The following is a 21,519-nucleotide window of genomic DNA, read 5'->3' as shown; positions in this document are numbered from 1 at the left end:
GTGTCACTTACATTAGTACCACCTCTCAAAATTTAATACTTAGGCATAAATGTAACAAAATATGTAAAAGATCTGTAGGAGGAAAACTGTATTACTCTGATGAAAGAAATCAGAGAACTAAATAAATGAAGAGAGTCCATGTTCATGGACAGGAAGACTCAATACTGTCAAGATGTCAGATCTTCCTAAACTGATCTATAAATAAATATAAGGCACTCCCATTCAAAATCCCAGCAGCTATGTTGCGGATATCAACAAACTGATTCAAAAATTTATATGGAGGGGCGCCTGGGTGGCTCAGTCTTTAGATGTCTGCCTTCAGCTCAGGTCATGATCCCAGGGACCTGGGATCAAGCCCCGCATCAGGCTCTCTGCTCAGTGGGAAGCCTGCTTCTCCCTCTCCCGTTCCACCTGCTTGTGTTCCCTTTCTCACTGTGTCTCTTCTACCAAATAAATAAACAAATAATCTTAAAAAAAAAAAAAGTTTATTTTTATTTTAAATATAAAGAAAACAGAAGAGAACAACCCAGAACAGTCAACACAATACTGAAGGAGAACAAAGTTGAAGGACTGGCATTACACAACTTCAAAACTTACTATAAAGGGACAGTAACCAAAACAGTGAGGTATTTTAGAATATAGACAGATCAACAGAAGAGTAGAGAGCCTAGAAATAAATCCACATAAAAATAGTCATTTGAGGATACCTGGGTGGCTCAGTCAGTCAAGCCTCCAACTCTTGATTTCAGCTCAAGTCATCTCAGGGTTGTGGGACAGAGCCCTCTGTCGAGCTCTACATGGGGCATGGAGCCTGCTTAAGATTCTCTCCCTCTCCTCCTGCCCTCCTCCACCACCGCAAATAGTCAAATGATCCTCAACAAAAGAGCAGGGGCAATACAATGAGAAAAAAATCTTCAACAAATGCTACTTAAACTGGACAGTTTTTTTTTTTTTTTTAAGATTTTATTTATTTATTTGACAGAGAGAAATTACAAGTACACTGAGAGGCAGGCAGAGAGAGAGAGAAGGAAGCAGGCTCCCTGCTGAGCAGAGAGCCCGATGCGGGACTCGATCCCAGGACCCTGAGATCATGACCTGAGCCAAAGGCAGCAGCTTAACCCACTGAGCCACCCAGGCGCCCCTGGACAGTTTTTTTTTTTAAGATTTTATTTATTTATTTGACAGAAAGAGATCACAAGTAGGCAGAGAGGCAGGCAGAGACAGGGGGAGGCAGGCTCCCCACTGAGCAGAGAGCCCAATGAGGGGCTCGATCCCAGAACTCTGGGATCATGACCTGATCCAAAGGCAGAGGCTTTAACCCACTGAGCCACCCAGGCGCCCCTAAACTGGACATTTATAAGAAAAAAAAAAAAAAGAATAAATAAATCTAGACACAGAACTTACACCCTTCAGAAAAATTACCTCAATAAGAATCACAAACCTAAGTGTGAAATGCGAAAGTACAAAACTCCTAAATAACAAGAGAAAATCTAGATGACCCTGAGTTTGAAGACTTTATAGATGCAACCTCAAAGGTACAATCATGGAAGAAATAACTGATTAGCTGGACTTCATGAAGACAAAAACTGCTCTGTGAAAGACACACTCAAGAGAATGAGAAGATAAGCCACAAACTAAGAGGAAATATTTGAAAATAACATTATCATATAAAATACTATTAGCCGAAGTATTCAAAGAACTCTTAAAGCTCAACAAAAACACAAGCAACCTAATTTAAAAATAAGCCAATGGCTTTGACACCTCAACAAAGAAGACCTATAAATGGCAAATAAGCATGTGGAAAGATGCTCCACAAGATACGCCAGTGGGGAGATGCAAATTAAAATAACAATATTGCCTTCCACTTAGAAAGAAGCTTCCTGAAATGGGGGAGGAGCCCAGAAGGACTGTGGAGAAAGTCTCCTTCCTTTTGGTCTTGTATCAGCCATCAGGAAGGGTGTCAACTGGTTCAGTTAAATCATTTTCAGAAAACATTTGTAGCAGGCTCATAAAACTGAAAGACCTTAGTTCTTGCCTACTCCAAAAAAATCAAATGACACATTTTGGTTATGTGTAGAGACTGTTCAACTAAAGGAATGCCTATTAATTTTTTAATTTAATTAAATAGTGATATATACTACTATATACCTATTAGAATGTCCAAAATCCAAAACACTGACAACACCAAATGCTGATAAGGATGTGAAACAACAAGAATTCTTATTTACTGATGGTAAAAATGCAAAACGTTATATAGCCTCTTTGGCAGAAAGCTTGTCATTTTCTTAAGAAATTAAATATAACTCATCCCATACAACCTAACAACAGCACTCCTTAGTATTTACCCAAAGGAGTTAAAATTTATGTCCACAGAAAAGCCTATACATGGATGTTTATAAGAGCTTTATGCATAGAGAATGTGGTGTGACCCCAGTTGACAGGAAAGATCTGCTGAAAGTCAGAAGTTTAAGAAACTCCTCAGAACGGATACTGACACACCACATAGGCAAGCACCTAGAATATGACCGTAACTTAAAATCCTCTATGAAAAAAAGACTAAGATTCTGTGAGACATACTCTCTACCCACATTTAATAAATGTTTAATTTCCAAAAGTGTCAAAACCTTTACTTACAAATCTATTACTATGAAAAGAGACTACACCATAAAACTGAGAAAATGCAAACCAGACCTTTATAAAGCTTAAGCCATTTCTAGGACCCATCTCAGCAGGCTGACTTTTCTGTTTTGTACTGACCCTGAGAATATGGGGGCTCCTCATCCTGAAACCACACAGGGCACTGGTCCCAAAAGTGAGTTCAAGGAAACCTCCAAAACAATTTCTGTGATTGCTAATTAATCCACAAATGGAACTCACAGGACCATCAGGTACTAGGGTTAAAGGTTTATAGCAACAAATATCTGCCTTCTCCTGAGTTTTAGTTATTTTAGTACTTTTATGGATGATATACCTGCACAATATGCCAACAGGGAACAAAGGCTGATATTAAAAAATCTTTATAGCAAAAAAAGAAAAGCATAAGCTATTGTTCTATAAAGCATTGTTCAGCAACAAGATATCTCCAAGACTACTGACCTGATCCTCCTCTTCATCCTCATCCTCTGCCAAACGTTGCCTGCCCACTTCATACAGCCTGCACACTGTGTCCATATTCAGAGCATCCATGCTGCCTTGGTTCTGAAAGAGAATACTCAATGCATGAAGAATGAAGAGCAGTTAGTTTTCAGAAGGCCCACATCTACATCTCAGGACTGGCACCCATGCACCTTGACTCTTCTGATACCCAAAATTCTTGAACTAACTCTGAAAATGTTATGCCTGGGACACAGAAAGGGAAAGAAAGCAAGATGAGAAGGCTGATCCCAGAGCAAGGGATACAGGCAAAAGAGAGACCACCATCCTTGGAATGAATGATCTTGCTCTGGCAAGATTCAGACTCCTCTAAGAAAGGGATAACAGTGAACCCGAGATAATTAGAAAATGGGACAGACTGTCCACATTGTTTTATATTGGGATTTTATTACTTCTCTTACAATACATATCTCCCCATCAAATGAGTAGGCTATCAATAACTACCTTCAGAAATGCATCAACTTTAGAACGTAACTTAGATCAGACAAAATGCCTGTTGTATAACTTGAAAATGATCCTAAAGATCAGAACAGCAGGGTTTCTGCCGGCTCCCTTTACCTCAATGACAGCAAGATAGCAGTCTTTGGTGTCTGTACACAGGTCAAAGATGTTCCGTTTCACATCAATAGTTGCTGGAAAACAGAATGTGACAAGATTCAGGACTGGACTCTTGCTATGACCTTAAAACCAGCTTTTCCTCTAAAGGAATTTCAAGGTGATTGTTCACATATATTTCCATAACTTCTCAGCCTTTCAGTGAAAAATTACAGAAAAGGGAGGATCTTAAATAAGGAAAACCAAAACAGGACAAAATGAACAATGTCTGCTCCTTCATGCATACCTATAGGTTTGTAGTCAGTTGCATTAAATGTTCGAAAGGATGATCCAAAAGGGCTTTTCATCCTCTCTTCCATTAAGTCATCTTCATCATCTGCCTGCAGCATAGCTAATGGGGAGGAAAGGGGAAAGGTAGCCAAGGAGCAAAACACTATTAGAAATCAGAAACATCCCCTATTCACAAGTGCAGAAATATTAATGGACAATCAAGACTTCAGTTTCTTTGCAGTAAATCCACTCTGTCTAGTTCGTTCCTCTCAGTGCATCCTCCTTGCATACCCCAAACAGTATCCTCAACCTCTCCTCTAGCTCTCAATAAGTGTTACAGCTACAGGCTTATAACATCACAAGACCACAAAAGCAAAGATTCTTCAAGTTCATAATGATATTGGGAGGCTGATGACAGAGATGGGAAATTAATGCAAGAAATTTCTTTCTATACAAGATTTACTTGCTATCTTCAAAGTAAGGGGCCTTTCACCCTAAATCAACATTATTTTCATTAACAAACTTTGTCACCATTTGTGCTCTCATTTTGTCTTTTATGTTACAACCTTCAAATGTTTTCCAATTCACATTTCAGAGACATTTCCAAACCAAAAGTATCAAATTAATGAGGGGAAAAAAAAAGGAAGAAAAAGAATGTAGAAAAGTAAAAAGTTTATTACCTCCATACATCACTGTCCCTGTGTGGTTAAACACCACACGACACTGATCCAGAGCAGGAACTGTGTGTAAAAGATGGAAAGTACGAAGATCCCACTAGGAGGAGAGCAGTCAAGGAAGATTATTTTATACAAAATTTCTTAAGGAACCTCACGGGAAATTCTGAAATATTATTTTTTTCCCCTCAGTGTGAGATATGAATGTTTTGAAGGTAAGTTTTTTTTTTTTAAAGAATTAAAATAAAAATGCTTTCCAAGTAAAACAAAAGCATGTAGAATGTATATTACAGAATAATGTCCCTGAAAATCTCCTATGGTATCCTCTTATACATGAAAGCAACACAAATTCCCATCCTCTCAATAGCAACACTTCATCTTGCTCTTATATCTAGCAATTGATTATTTAGTTAATAGATTAACACGTCAAAGGAGAGGCACCAAATTATTACCTGTGTGGATACTTTGACGGGATGTTGGTAGAAAGATAATTTCTGCATCAAAAAGCAGCTAACAAATTGAAAGTAAGACACAGGTATAAAGGATACAATCTCAGTATTAATGATGACCTCCAGTCCATTCGGATGGAAAACGCCACTGATATTCATGTTGAACTTGTCAAACTTGTGGATGGCCTGTGCAGAGCGGACATCCCAGAGGACGCCATCATTTAAGACAAGATCATCTGTAGGATTAAAGGTGGCACAGTTCCTCTTGTAGTTGTTGGCAAGATCTGGGTTAAACAGAGTCAACAGCTTGTTGCCAGTCTGAATATCATAAATCTTTAGAGAAGAAGGGGTGGGAAGAGAAAAATCAGACCAATCCATCCATTGACAATTCACGAGAAGTTGTGTAAAAATATCTCTCCATGCTTTCCAAATTCCACCAAAATCACGAAAGCCCTAATATTGTAAAATATCTGAAAAGCAGGAAGACTATACCAATCCAAGCAAAGTTTAAGTGCTTTGGTTCCCATTCAAGGTTTGAAAAGTCTCTTTCCCACAAGAAAATGAAAAGAGAAGAATGCAATAGATACGAAAACCCTCTTCTACCCCTACCCCTCTTTCAATAAACAGAAAATGTTTCTACGATTGAAATGGAGAAATTCATAGGGACTGACCAATAATTACTCATGGAATACTATTAAAAGGGCCACTTTTTGGAAAAAGGCATCAATGAAATACCTTTCTCCTTAAAAATCTCCCAATATTTTTAGCCCTGCAAAACCAGAAGTTCCAAAGTCTACAATGTGCAACCCATGCAGAGACCAGATCTTTCCCATCAGTTTACACATATGCTATAATATTCCCAATCTTTTAAAATAAAATCCTCCTTTAATGTAGGAACAAATAAGGAGACACCACAAGAAAACAAACAAATCGAGATCATGGGACAAGACAACTAGCCTGGTCTCTTCAAAAGTCAGTGTCATGAAAACTGGAGAAATGGTTCTTGGCTTTAAAACATTAGTGAGACATAACAACCAAATGCAATATGTGAGTCTTGGCTGGATCCTGGTTCAAAAAAAAACAAAAAGCATTTGAAACCGAACATATCAGGAACAATGGGAAAAACTGAGTATGAAATGGATATCAGATGATATTTGGGAATTAGTATAATTTTCTTATATTTGGTAATAGAGTGTGATTATGCAATAAAATGTCCTTATTGCTAGAATATGCATTCTGTAAGACTCAAAAGATAAAATGTCATGATATCTGCAACTTCCAAATGATTCAAAAACACAAACATACGTATTTAGACAGAAAATGGCAAAACATTACACTGCTGAATCTAGGTGGTAGGTATCTGCACAATATATACTCTTTCAACTTTATTTATTTCAATATTTTTCAACTCTTTCAACTTTATTTATTTCAATATTTTCAAATGAAAAGTTTGAGAGAAACCCTCCTTTCACACTCCCATATTCCTTTTCAACTTTATTTATTTCAATATTTTCACTCTTTCAACTTTATTTATTTCAATATTTTCAAATGAAAAGTTTGAGAGAAACCCTGCCTTCACACTCCCATATTCCCCACACCCCCCTTTCCAACCTACTATACCCCAATTCTGCTTTTCAACAAACACACTTAAAAAATTTGTCTCGACTCACTGTCTCCACTTCCCTGTTCTCACATGAACCTACTCTAATCAGACTGTCACCCTGGTGCACAGAACTAGCTCCTCATGTAGTTAACAGTAAGCTCCATATTATTCAATCAACAGTACCTCTCAATTCTCATCTTACATACCCATCAATAGTTTCTGACTCAGCTGATCAAGTATTCCTCAAAAGAATCTTCCCTCACCTTCTGTGGCACATCTTTTTCCTAAGGTCTTCTCCCTTACTGGCCATTCCCCCTGGTCTCCTTCCCAAGTCCCTCCTCATGTGGCAAATCTGAAATATTGGCACATGCCAGGACTGTCCCCACAGTTCTCTTCCCTAGCCTCCTTAATGATCTCATCCAGGTTCATGGCTCTAAAGACTACCGACATGTAGATAACTCCTGTATTTGTATCTCCTATCCCAGACCTCTCTCCTGAACTCCCATTTTGTATACATTCCCTACTTGAATGTCTAATAGAATAACAAACTGCATGTGTCCAGAATCCCAGGGCCCAGCTCTATCACTTCTCATCACCATGACCACCTGGGCCCAGGCCCGCTGCAGCCCTCACATTTATGCTGACACGACATTCTAACTGGAAGGCCTGCTCTTGCTTCTCCCACAGAAGCCAGAATCACACTTCAGGAACTTTACATCTAATCATGTGTCCTCTGCTTACCCTCCAGTATATGCATCTCAGAGGAAAAGTCTACTTCCAGTAGAAGTTTATATACAAATAAACAGCCAACAACACTCTGTAAGATGCTACTATGATATGTGTCACCCCCTTTCCTGACACTGACCTATTCTCCCCTCCTCTCTCCCACCTCCCAAGTAAGGGTGTTTCCCTTGACATTCCCTGTATCTTAAAACACTTTCCTCCCAGACTGCTACATGACACCCGCACTTCCTTCAAATCACCCAATCAGTGATACTGATTATCCTAGATAAAACACACAAGTCCTCCACACCACCACCGCCACTTCCTACCTCTTACCCTGCTTCTTTTGCTTGGCAGCACCGACATCTAACATACCATATATTTGCTTCTCTATTAACTGTCTCCCCGGTGAGGCTTCATAGAGGCACGGACTTACATTTCACCTAAAACTAAGTATTTGAAAATAACTGCTATGCTAATGACATCTCTCCCGAGTTGCCAGATTAGTTCATGTTTGGTCCCATGTAGCTTAGAACTACTTTATTACACTGCTAGATTCTATTTAAAAAGAATATCATTAGGCAATTTGTTGTTGCCCTTAAGACTTTCCTTCAGTCCAGAAGCTTTGAGTATAAACAAATGGGAATAATTAGTTTGAAAGCAGTGGATTCTTAAGTACTTACGTGGGCAATGTCTCCTTTTGTACCTATGACCCGATCCTGAGAATGCTTACTGAACTCAACATAGTGATCTTCTGTGAAGGAATGCCTATGGACAAACAACAGAAGTACCTAAGTGATGGTACCCTTAGAACATACTCACTCAACTGACGGAAAATAAACATGATTCTCACCCTGCTGTCTGACCATACCCATCTGAGGATTCCCAACAACCAAAGAGGAAAAACTGTACACTTAGGATTAAAAAAAAAATTTCCCCCATGTTTGACCAAGAAGCTCCAAAATAATTAATTATAAGTAATTAACAGGAGTTACTTGGTTTAAAAAAAATGGCTAATAGGCCACACATGTCTTTGAAACATGCCCCAGCAAAAAGTGCCACTATCATATGTGAACATGAGAAAATACACAGATGTGCCACTTTGGATTAGTGAAGGGGCAGTTGTGTGATGGGAGTAGTTAAGAATACTTGTTAAGAATATCCTGGAACTAAAAAGGATACAGTCTTATTAAACATAAGGCACACATGAGGAAGAGAGAAATTAGAAATAACTCACAGCATTCCTCTTTTTCCAAAAGGCTTCAAGTTGAAGAATTGGATGAAGGGAATATAAATTAGGTAAATTACAGAACAGAAAGACTGAAGTTATAAAAGTAGTTACATACTTCATATCAAATACTGATTTCATTCCCCAAAGTGCAGACAGAGGCTGGCTCCAAGTAGCAGATGTCAGGAGTAAGGACCCATCCTAAAAGAAGGAGGAGGCCCACAGTGGGTAATCACATATTTATATAAAGGCTATTTGCTCTTAGCATTTTAAAATACAAGCTTAAAAAATACTGTCATATCATATAGAAAATAGAAAAGCTCCAAAGAACCAAGAAATGGTTGAAGCTGCTAGAATTTAAGTATGTGCACAGGCAATGTCCTAAAAATACCTGAATTTAAGAAAATACTAAATTCTCCTGACCTAGTAACAAAAAATTCAATAGTTCCAAGGGTAGGGGAAGAAAAAACTTGGAAAGATATCAAAGGTTGTTCCTCCTTTCTTAATATTTGGCCATATTCCTCAGTCTCCCCTCACCTGAAATATCAGTCAACTGAAAACATTTGCTAGACTTTCTTAGCTTAAAATTCTTAAAATTAAAAAACAAAAAAACAGGGGTGCCTGGGTGGCTCAGTGGGTTAAAGCCTCTGCCTTCGGCTCAGGTCATGATCCCAGGCTCCTGAGATCGAGCCCCGCATCGGGCTCTCTGCTCAGCGGAGAGCCTGCTTCCTCCTCTCTCTCTCTGCCTGCCTCTCTGCCTACTTGTAATCTCTGCCTGTCAAATAAATAAATAAATAATCTTTAAAAAACAAAACAAACAAACAAAAAAAAACCCCTGAGTCTTCTTTACTTGAAAATCAGGAAAATTATCCTTGTCATCTTAATAGTCCTGACTTTTAGAAATAACAATAAGGTATCAATTCCATCCACAGAATAATACTAATAAACCATGACCCACTAGAATCCTATAATGCTTTTTTCCTAAAAACTCACAGTACTTTGAAATCTATTCCTGACACAAAAGGAAAACTTCTGTGATCATAGTTAATAGACTCTGTTTCCATCTGAGGCAAATTAAAAAAAAAAAAAAAAAATTACACCCACACACACCTCCCCTTCTTAGAAAAGAATTGGTAAACTTTTACTTGAAGGTCCAAACAGTAAATACATTAGGCTTTATAAGCCATATGGTCTGTGTCACAACTACTCAGCTCTGCCACTATAGCACAGAAGCAGCCACAGACCATGCGGATGAACATGGCTATGTTCCAGTAGAAGTTTATATACAAATAAACAGCCAACCCACAAGCTGATGGTTCACCAACCCATCTAAGAAGAATAAGTGAAAACAACCTGGGGACCCTTACCCTGGAAGGTTCAAGATGTGTGATAGCCGAGTTGTGACAGTTATAGCTGGCCTCCTCCTGTCCACTAAACACATTATAGAGCTTTAACTGCCCAGTGCAGGTGCCAAGCATCAGGAACCGCTCCCGTGCTGAGAATGCACAACAAGTGAAGCCACTCTCATCCTCATTGGCTTCCCTGAACACTGAAATAGGACGGAACCTAAGCAAAAGAGAATCAGAGACAAAGAATGCACAAGGACTCTGAAAAAAAGAAAACTTGCTAGAAGGATGAAAGAAAAAAACCCAAAGCATTTATTTCAAATGCGTTCTTCCAAAGTATCAGAATGACCTTCAGTGGTTCATTTCCGTTTTAAGCAAGAGAAAAGGACCTCTACTCCCAAATTTAAACAGTAACAAAACTCCCCATGTTTAACACCTGCTTTCCATCATCTTTATATGAGATTTGTGAAGAATCAGAATAGGAGACAACTTGGATCAGCAAAAAAACAAGTTTGGGAGTCTAGTTAGGCACAGCATGGTGCATGGATTCTAAAAAAAAATACTAGTTGTAACAAGAACACAGAGTGTCTTAACAATATACAACAATCACACAAGGACCCCGTGGTTGGCAAAAGGGGGTACAGCCACATTACTCGTGTCACACAATGTGACAATCATTGGTATTTCAGGCCAACAGTCTGGCTTTCTGGATTCATCACTCTATACTGGTATCACCCACACACTTTGATTTAAATAGAAGAATCATTGCAGTTCCCAGGGAGGTGGCCTCTCCTTACCTGCTAAAGATAAGGTGCCTATCAAAGCATCCGCCATCTACCCCTCCATACTTTGGAAATGAGGCCCTGCGGTTTAGCCTTGAGGTAAAGTTTATTGGCGCTTGCCGCCTCTGTTTTGGCTCAGGACACTGATGAGGAGTAAAGAGAGAGAAAGGTGGGCAGGTGGCAACTGGGTTCTTGCAGCGAGCATGCTGCTCTCTAAGATACTCTGTGATGATACTGTCCAGCGTAGGTGGGGAAGGAAGATGTCTGTCCAACTGCTTTTTTATGGCTGGGCTTTGGCTGTAGGCGCCATGGTCCGACTTCTGCCGCAACACTCTGATTTTCCTGCCATTGCAGGGTGATGGTCTCTCTCTAATAAAACTGATCCTACCAATCAAGGGGGAATTGCCTGCATAAGATGGGCCAGGCAAAGCTAGTGAACCCTGGGGGGGCCGTGGCTGAGGATGGGCAGGGGCAGGAGGGGCGGAGGCACCCACAGTGGCATGGCTGCCCAGTCGAGTTGCAATGCCATTGGCGATGCGAGGGGTTCGGGGAAGAGAGACAGGAGAAGCAGCAGCAGTGACTGGGGTGAAGGCAGATGAATGAGAGGCAGCAGTCATGGGCAAGTCAGCCTCTTTCGTCAGCACAGTTGCTGTCTCCCCAAGCCCTTTAGAAATGAGATGGTTTCGTATCAACAGAAGCAGCTCTTTCTCAGGGAAGGAAATCCTTGATTGGGCAACAACATCTGCTTTTTGCAGTCGTGCCAGAGACACATCAGTGCCAATGAGAAGTGGCTTTCCTGACACTCGTTCAATGAGCTCAGCGGCATACTTGCAGAACTTGACATGGTCACTGCGCTTGTCCTGCAGGACAGGCTCCTTCATCAGCTGCTGGATCTGGCAGCTGCTGAAAAGAGGCAGTTTGCTGATGATCTGCCGGACAGTGCTACTGCGTGACAGGCCCACTAGGGCCTTGCAGGCCAGAGCCCTTATCTGGTCTGCATCGGTGATGGGCATCTTGATGGACAGTAAGGACAGGAGCACCTTGATGCCATTGTTGGACTGGACCACATTCCACATCTTGGCCAGGGTGTGCTCGCTGCTTTTGGGAGTCTGAGGCAGCTTTCTCCGAGGAGTTCCAGAGATAAATTTGCCAATACTGGATATTCTGTTATCTGGGCCACACACACAATTGATGATAATCTGAAGTGCTGACTTCTGAATTTCAGCATCATGGATAAAGAACTCACCCTCAGCCACTCCCAAAATAATGCTGATACCTACAGGGGAGAAATTCAAAACATTTTATATTATCCTCATAAAACTAACAGCCAGCTTCAATGATTGTTCCAGAGTCAAAATGCAGACTTCTATTCATTTTGTTCTACTTAAAACTACTATACCTTTTTATTTATTAGAGAACAAGGAATTATTTGAATAAAATATAATCAATTCTACTACACTATATCTTCATGATGTAATACCTCATATGCAGTTGTTAAATAGGGGAATGATGTCAGTATTATGTGGAAGTCACAAGGGTCATGTGCAATTTTTCCTGGTAAGGGGAGCAAAAATAGCAGGAATAAATTAAAACCTTTAGCAGAAAAGGTAAAAGCCCTCAGCCTCATTGCCACAATGGCATCAGGAACCCTTTCTGCTATATGAAGAAAGTTTAAAAAAAGTGGCTGCACACCTCGGGCTTTCTCCCCCAAAGTGGTGGTGCACCCCAAAACCCACAGCCAGTCACACCACTGTGCATGCTCACCTTAGCAGGAGCCATTACCAGTCCTGTTCTTAATAAAGTATATTTTCAAACAAACCATACTTTCCTTTTGTTCTTGTGTATGATAGCTTTTGTCCATTCTGAGTGGCTTGCCAATTACTGATTTTGTTAGGGCTTAGATTACAAATCTACTTTAAGTTTTTTATTGTCTGCCCCATTTTTCCCATAAACTTTATTTTAACACAAGACCCTGCAGAGTACAAGGTTTTCAAGAATGACTATGTCCCATCATAGCACATGCACCTTTCAGAAAATCTGAGTTCACTAACACAATTCCCTTATAAAAAAGTGTGCAGCACACAACTTAGATGGGACAAGGCACACTCCATCCCTACTTTCTGTACTAATATTACAAATTAAGTAAAGAGACATGGCCAGAATAGCAAATAAACAAATCCAGACAAAGCAATCACAAAAACAAAAAGGTACAACCTACCTACAGTGGAGACAGTGGAGCCAGCCTCATCCAGCACATCCACTGATTCTGCCAACTGGAGCTGGATTTTTGGCACAACAGTGAGAATAGCCAGGACATCCAAGGCAAAGCGCACAGTGTCATTCCTGGACAGGAGAAATAATTACTCAAATGGAAACTAGGATACAGCCAATAAAAAACAACAGTTAAAAGAGAGAGAGAGACATAAGGGATCAGAACTACCTGTGTAGCTCTGTCCCTCGCCATGACATCAAGAAAGGATTTGTAAGTTACCACGATATTACTTCCAAAACAATTGGGATGGGATTTTCACCACACAAACTACTAAGATTAAAAACAAAGGATAATCCTCAATGCTGGTAAGGACGTATAAAAACAAACGCTCTCGGGACACCTGGGTGGCTCAGTAGGTTAAAGCACCTGCCTTCGGTTCAGGTCATGATCCCAGAGCCCTGGGATCGAGCCCCACATTGGGCTCTCTGCTCAACAGGAAGCCTGCTTCCTCCTCTCTTCTCTCTGCCTGCCTCTCTGCCTACTTGTGATCTGTCTGTCAAATAAATAAATAAAATCTTTTAAAAAAAAGAAAAAAAAAAAACGCTCTCAAACATTTGGTGGGAACAGAAATAGGAACCTCTTTTGAGAAAATAATCTAAAAATAGGAAACAAGATTCTTTAAATACGCATAAGCTTTAGCCAGGAATTTCACCACCTGAAGGAATCTGTCCTAATTAAAAGTACAAACAAGGGGCGCCTGGGTGGCTCAGTGGGTTAAGCCTCTGCCTTCAGGTCAGGTCATGACGTCAGGATCCTGGGATTGAGCCCCGCATCGGGCTCTCTGCTCAGCAGGGAGCCTGCTTCCTCTCTCTCTCTCTGCCTGCCTCTCTGCCTACTTGTAATCTTTCTCTGTCAAATAAATAAATAAAATCTTTAAAAAATAAATAAATAAAAGTACAAATAAGCATTTATGTGCTATGATGTCCATTATTGCATCATTTAAAATAACAAAAGAATTAGAAAATCTACAAAGACAATAGGAATACGTATTTGTTAAAATTATGGTACACGCATATGATGAACTACTCTGCAGCTACAGACAGGTGTTTTCAAAGAACTCTAAAGGACAAAGGGAAAGGCTCAGAATACAACATTAATGAAATACAATACATAAGATATAATTTTATGTTGGACAATACCAATTATTGGGAAAAAGGTAGAGAATGAAAACTCCCATACCCTCCTGAAAATGATATGCAACATCTACTAAATATGAAATGCAGGTGCCCTACAATCCAGATTACATACATCATATCCTCAAAGAGACTTGAAAAAGAGGTCTGTGGTGCCATTCACTTGATAGCAAAAAAAAAGAATTAACAAGCACTAAACGCCTATCAATAGGATAATAAACTAGTACAGAAATACAAGAGTTCAAATAAATATCACATATAAATCTCAGAAACATAAGGGTGAAAAAAAGCAAGTTGCAAAAGATGCATATAGGATAATATTTATATAAGTTAAAAACATAAAGAAGTACATTATTGTTTACATATACACATATGTGTAATATAAAAACATGAAGAGAATGCACTTTGGTCACTGTGGGGAGGCAGGAAAAGGAACTGAGAAAGAAGAAATGCCACCACGTGCCAACCCTGAGTACTGAGTAGTCTCTGTACCTTTTTGTATTTTGAATGATTTCATAAAAAAGATGAATTTGGTTAAATGCTATGATCTCAATTATGTATATACATACATTATCGAAAAAAAGACTGGGGAAATTAACAGTGGCTAAGAATAATTTTCTTTTCTAAGGTTCTGTATATTCTAAACAGAAACAAGTATTTATTTTTAAAAACAAACTTAGTAATGACTGGGTGGCTCAGTCAATTAAGCATCTGCCTTCGGCCCAGGTCATGATCCCAGGGTCCTGGGATCAAGTCCTGCATCAGGTTTCTTGCTTAGCAGGGAGACTGCTTCTCCCTTTGCCTCCTGCTCCCCCAGTTGTGTTTTTTTCTCTCCCTCCCTCTCTCCCTCTCTGGCATATAAATAAATAAAATCTTAAAAAAAAAAAAACTTTTGAAGGATATATTCCAAACATATTTATATTTTCTTAGTAATCCAGATTTGATTTACCACTCAAAAAAATGTATTTATAATTTTCCTAGTTCTCTATTTAGAGCTTTTATTATTTTCAGCAAAGTTCAAGTAAATATAATAACCTACTTAAATACTCTAATAAAACAGTGGTTCACAGAAAAAAAAAAATTAAAAAAACAGTGGTTCACAAAGTATGCTTAGGGGACCCCAGGGATCTCTGAGGCCCTTTCAGAAGGTCCTGTGATGTAAAAACTATTTTCATATTAACAGTAAAATGTTATTTTCCTTTCTCATTTCCACTCTCTCACGAGTAGATACTGGAGCTTTCTAGAGGCTGGGTCATGTGTGAAGTCACAAAAGAATGAATACAGAAGCAGATATGAGATATTGAGCAGACATTTAAAAACCCTGCCAAAATTATCTGGTTTTATTCTGGAAATTATTCATAAAAAAATGCTAAATATGCAATGAGTTCAAATTATTAAGTAAATTCATAAATAATTTTGTATTTTCTCAGTTTTATTTTCTGTTAACTATCAATAGATTTAACACAAAAAAGTTCTTTGAGGTTCTCAATAATTTTTAATACAGTAAAAGTGTCCTGAGACCAAAAAGTTTGAAAATGGCTGCTCTAAAATATCTCCCTAGATTTAATATCCTGACATTTCTCAAACAAGTCATATGCACCCTAAATAAGTCTGTCTTGGCTTTAATGGCAATGGCTAGATAGAGAAAAAAAAGTAAAGAACCACTCTTTGTAAACTTTGTTGCTATGCTGTCTCCAGATTCCATCATTTTCAAAATACAATTTTCATTCTTATACATCATCCTCAAATAGAACCCACCCAACCTCCTGATTCTATCAACTGTCCTTTTCTGAGCCTCATTCTACTCTGCCTTAACAGCTCTTAACTGAATCATGAAAATCATAACAAAAGCATAAAATAGGGTTTTTTTCCTATTTAAAAAAAAACAGCTTTATTGAGCTATAATTCACATACTACACAATTCCCCTATTTAAAATGTACGATGTGATGGTCTTTAGGATATTCACAGAACAAAATATAGTTTTATGTGAGAGGAAGATAAACATCACATGTGGCTGTTAAGCAGTCGAGAGATATTTAAAGTCTAAATACCAAAAAATACTGGACTACAGTCTCAAGACAGGACTTCAACCCCACCTCTGCAGCTATGTAAATCATACAACTTCTGAGAGTACAGGTGTTGATCCCTGCCTATTATGTAGTATTCATCATCAACCATAAACAAGTACTCTATAAATTAAAAATATTATGCTCCTGGGGCACCTGGGTGTCTTAGTCAGTTAAGCGTCTGCCTTCTGCTCAGGTCATGATCCCAGGATCCTGGGCTCTCCCAGATCGAGCCTGCTACTCCCTCTCCCCATCCCCCACTTGTGTTTGCCGCTCTCTCTCTCTCTCTCTCAAATAAATGAAATCTTAAAAAAAAAAAAATCCTTCTTAATCTAGTTTCTCAGATTCATGCCCAAACTTTCAATTCAGTTCAACAAATGTTTGCTAAGCATATGCTATATACAAACCAACATCAACTTTACCAAAAAAGCAAAATCTAATTTCATTTAAAACCGTTCTCTAGGGGCGCCTGGGTGGCTCAGTGGGCTAAAGCCTCTGCTTTCAGCTCAGGTCATGATCCCAGGGTCCTGGAATCGAGCCCCATGTTGGGATCTCTGCTCAATGGGGAGCCTGCTTCCCCCTCTCTCTCTGCCTGCCTCTCTGCCTACTTGTAATCTCTGTCTTGTCAAATAAATAAATAAAATCTTAAAAAAAAAAAAAAAAACCATTCTCTGATCCCACCTTGCATAATAGGTCTTCCAATTACAGGCAATAGAAATAAGCTGCAACAAGAGTTGAACACAAGAAAGCTTGAGGAAGACTTCAGCTGGTTCCCAATACAGTTGCGCTGGGCCATACTCTATCAAAAATTCCATCATTTCCACAATCTGTTCATGAGTATATGAACACGCCTATAAGGAGAGATAAATACTATTAAAGCACTCTATCACCTACCTGCTTCTTCTCCATCACAGCTCAATGGCCAACAGGTTTTAATAAAGCTGAGTAATAATAGCTTTCAAATTCCAAAATTGAGTCAACAACCCACATGTGAAATAATGAACATACATGTAACCTTTTATTTATAATCATACTTATAATACATTTTGCCCAAAACAGGTAACAGAATATTTGATTTGTTGGTGTACATGTTTCACAGCTAAAGAAAGAAGCACCACATAAAACTGATTTTTTTTCAATTTGTGATTTTTAAAATCACAATGGAATATAGATATTCATCCATACTCCAAAACACAGGAAGTAAGTTCAAACAGAAAAGTGGAGTATCCTTTCAGAAAAATAAATTCCACAAAGGAGAATAAAATATCTAGTACTTTTCATAAAAGAAAACCCTTTTATACACACTCCTCTTCATCTTTTAGTTCTAATACCCCAGAGAAGTAGCAACTTAAAACAGGGAGCAAAACAAGGCCCTGGTACACCCATTTTCAGGTATTCTGCCTCCACACAGGGCAAGTATAATCAAACATCGGACATCCACATTGGACACTGGACATACCACTGATCGAACAAGTTTCAGGCCTAAGAAACTTAGCTATGGAAAGCTAACAACTTTCCCTTTTAAGACAAGGTCCTCTCACCTTGTATGGGGGTTGAGGATGGACGAGAATGCCACCCTCAGTCCTCTGAAGTGACTGCTTCACTTGTTCCAATTTAATGGCCAAGTGGGCCTCAAAGTACTTGCGCAAGGCCATGCAGGTGTGTTTCCCAGTTTGGCGGCTGGCAAATATTTCATCATCACTCAGAAGTGCACCCTGGTCTTCCAAATTTAGAATCTCCAAAGTACTGATCTATTAAGAAAGAGATAAAATAGGGCAAAAGGGAAGCAAGCGAAAACAAAAAGAGAAAAGCAAAAGGAAGAAAAGGATTACAGTAAACGTTTATGCTCAACAACACTGACCAATATCGAAGCTAATCTGTCTATACAACATGCTAAGAGTAGCCATATAAAAGCAAACCAGTTATTGGAAATAAACAGTTACTGAAATATTACACAGCTTGGGACGCATGGGCCGCTCAGATGGTTAAGCATTAACTCTTAGTTTCAGCTCAGGTCATAATCTCTTGAATCAGGAGACTGAGCCCCATGTTGGGCTCTGTGCTCAGCAGAGTCCTGTTGGGATTCTCTCTCTCTCCCTCTGTCCCTCCTGCTACTGCACACACACACTCTCTCTCTAAAATAAATAAATAAATAAATCTTGAAAGAAAGAAAGAGAGCGTGAGAAAGAAAGATTACATAGTTTTTAAACATGTTGAAAGACATTCAGTCACAAAACCGTTGATTTTAGGAAGATCAAGATAATCAACACAACTCCCCTATGAGATTATTATATTCAAAACAAGTCTATAAAGGCACAGAGTTCTCTAGCCACTTAAGAGGAAGAGAAACTTGTGAAAACAGGGAGGAAAAAAAAACTTCATTCACAAAGGATGACAGGGGGCGCCTGGGTGGCTCAGATGGTTAAGCATCTGCCTTTGGCCCAGGTCATAATCTCAGGGTCCTGGGATCGAGTCCCATATCAGGCTCCTTGCTCAGCAACGAAGCCTGCTTCTCCCTCTGCCTGCTGCTCCCCTTGCTTCTGCGCTCTCGCTCTCTCTCTCTCTCTGACAAATAAATAAAACCTTAAAAACCAAACAAACAAACAATGTCAGCAAAATTCCTCCAATCAGAAGCTTCCTCTCAGGGTACCTGGCTGGCTCAGTTGGTGGAGCATAGATCAAGTCCCACAATGTGTACAGAGATTACTTACAAATGAAATCTTTAAAAAAAAAGAAAAGGAAAAAAAGCTTCCTCCCCATGACACTACTGAAAGGCAGCAAAGAGAAGCAGGACCCCTATTCCTCACAAGCAGAAGCCACTGAGAACCTCACCAAATTCACCAGACGACGAAGACCATCATAACGGTCAAAGAGCTCCAACACAGCCCGGAAGGAGAAGCAAATTGAGAAAAACATGGTAGCGTGGCAGCACCCTGAGGCATGAGAACATTCCATTAACCATAGGGTATAGTTCACCACATCAGACAGAACATTGTGGGGATGCATACAAACCTGCAAAAAATAAATAAATCATAATTTTTAAAAATTTCAGGCAAAGAAACCTTCAAAGGGCATAAAATATTCACCAGTATAACTAGGTATCTTTGCAGAATGCAATGATCATTACTGATTCGGTCATTCTGAGTTTAAAGCTTAAATTTTAACAAATGAAATTCTGTAACAATCTATTCCAAACCTGAAAACCTAAACTTAGATACATACTCAAATCTGAGCTTTATTTACTGAGTGCCAAATTCTGCAAATATTTATATCTTTAATGCTCTCAGTGCTTGGTTCCATAGGTATTAAGTTCTCCCCCTTAAAAGATGAGAAAGAGGAACACCTGGGTGGCTCAGTCAGTTAAGCGTCCAACTCTTGATTTCAGCTTAGGTCATGATCTCAGGGTCCTGGGACTGAGCCCCGCAGCAGGTTCCAAGCTCACCAGGAAGTCTGCTTGAGGATTCTCTCTCCCTTTACCTCTGTCCCTCCTCCCCCTCACATATACTCTCTAATATAAATGGATAACTCTCCAGGGGCGCCTGGGTGGCTCAGTGGGTTAAGCCGCTGCCTTCAGCTCAGGTCATGATCTCAGGGTCCTGGGATAGAGTCCCACATCGGGCTCTCTGCTCAGCAGGGAGCCTGCTTCCCTCTCTCTCTCTCTGCCTGCCTCTCTGTCTACTTGTGATCTCTCTCTGTCAAATAAATAAATACAATCTTTAAGAAAAAAAATAAAATAAAATAAATGGATAACTCTTTAAAAAAATAAAAACAAAATAAAATTTACTCCAACTACTCATTTCCTTCTTATCCAAAAGTCATTCTGTGAATGAGCTAGAGTGTCTCCCCACCCAATTCCATTCCCATACTCTAAATGCACTGGACTTACTCTTTCCATGGCATCTTGGTTGTAGGACAGGTAATACAAGCACATGGATACACCAGTTGCAGCCATAGAAGGACGAGGAATTTCCAGTAATTTCTGTACTCCACCATGTGCAACAAATTCTGTGGCAAACTTGTTGTGGAGCAGGAGAGATGCAAGGTGCTAAGCAAAAAGGACACATGTCATTGTGAAACGATCTAGAATAATCACAAAATCTCTTCACAAAACATTAAATCAAGCTGCTAAATAAAAGGAATCCTCTGAAGTAGACAATCACTCCCTCAAAACAGAAGTAAAACTAGTACTGCTTAAGGGAAACAAAAAACCCAAAGAACTCTTAAGATTTCTTAACATTCCCTTCTAATACCAAAAAAGTTTTTGTAAAGGTGAAAAATAAAAAATGAAAAATACTGCTATAAATAATAACATAATTCCATTACCACTTTATTAGTACATAGCTTCCCTAAAGAATTTTTAACCTTTCTATTTCAATTCTAACATAATCAACTCTATGTTCTAGTTTTGGCTAAGTCACTGACTCATCATCTAATATAATGACAAACTTTGCCTTCTTTTATACTGACCCTTAAATATGTACGACTCCATCTTCAGCAATTACCAAAACTAGTAAATTTTTGAACTTTATCAGAAGACACCTTAAATCGACCTTTAAAAGTTTGTTGTCTTTAAGGATGTCTGGATGGCTCAGTAGGTTAAGGGTCGACTCTTGATTTTGGCTCAGGTCATGATCTCAGGCTCTCATGTGAAGGAGCCCCCATGTCTTGCTCCCTGCTCAGCCCTCTCTCTGCCCCTCCCCCGGCTTGCCCTCTCCTGCAATCTTGTTGTTTCTCTCTCTCAAATAAACAAATCTTAAAAAAAAAAAGTTTGTTATCTTTAAAGCTTCGTTAACTTCCTGTTTAAGTCCCACTAACCTCCCCAGGTGGACCTGATCTTCTGGATGGCCCTGATCTTCTGGGCAATTTGAAAGGCAGGAAGTACAAATGTGAGCAGCAGGCTACATTTGATGACTCTGAAACCAGTCTAATGTGGACAGAGCCTAAGAAGAACTAGAGCTCCCCCTCCTGTTTCTCTTACCAAGGTGTCTTCTGGTAGACAACACAGAGTTGTCTAGTTGTACAAAAGTACAAAAGTTGTAGAAAAGTACAACTAGACATGTATGGAATTTGATACAAACCTTGCCAAGGTCAATGGCAAAAACAAAAGGCATGTACCTTCTTCAGAAGTTTTCTCAATACCCAGACTCAGACTAATCCTTATATGTAATTTTAAATCCCTTCCCTCTTTACTCTTGTCTGTTACACAAGTCAATCCTCCAAGAAGTAGCTAAACCACATATGGTTTCCCTCCAACCCTTAGGCCA

At 39.3% G+C, this 21,519-nt stretch overlaps 1 protein-coding gene across 4 annotated transcripts in view; it reads right to left on the bottom strand.

Moving 5' to 3' along the window:
- Positions 1 to 21,519, bottom strand: part of DCAF1 (DDB1 and CUL4 associated factor 1) — an 82,951-nt gene that overhangs the window by 20,476 nt on the left and 40,956 nt on the right. For all 4 annotated transcript variants that reach the window (XM_082702151.1, XM_082702150.1, XM_082702152.1 and 1 more), the window contains 14 exons: positions 20,142 to 20,300; positions 19,088 to 19,267; positions 17,797 to 18,006; positions 16,937 to 17,106; positions 13,002 to 13,126; positions 10,799 to 12,059; positions 10,023 to 10,221; positions 8,774 to 8,856; positions 8,111 to 8,195; positions 5,201 to 5,434; positions 4,659 to 4,752; positions 3,995 to 4,099; positions 3,712 to 3,785; positions 3,097 to 3,198 (listed from right to left, as the gene is read on the bottom strand). In XM_082702151.1, the coding sequence (XP_082558277.1) occupies positions 3,097 to 3,198; positions 3,712 to 3,785; positions 3,995 to 4,099; positions 4,659 to 4,752; positions 5,201 to 5,434; positions 8,111 to 8,195; positions 8,774 to 8,856; positions 10,023 to 10,221; positions 10,799 to 12,059; positions 13,002 to 13,126; positions 16,937 to 17,106; positions 17,797 to 18,006; positions 19,088 to 19,267; positions 20,142 to 20,300 (3,081 nt within the window). The remainder of the gene's footprint in view (positions 1 to 3,096; positions 3,199 to 3,711; positions 3,786 to 3,994; positions 4,100 to 4,658; positions 4,753 to 5,200; positions 5,435 to 8,110; positions 8,196 to 8,773; positions 8,857 to 10,022; positions 10,222 to 10,798; positions 12,060 to 13,001; positions 13,127 to 16,936; positions 17,107 to 17,796; positions 18,007 to 19,087; positions 19,268 to 20,141; positions 20,301 to 21,519) is intronic.

This window comes from Mustela nivalis (assembly GCF_964662115.1).
Source record: "Mustela nivalis genome assembly, chromosome: 1".
NCBI classification, from domain to species: domain Eukaryota; kingdom Metazoa; phylum Chordata; class Mammalia; order Carnivora; family Mustelidae; genus Mustela; species Mustela nivalis.
This window is presented reverse-complemented; position numbering and strand designations above follow the sequence as displayed.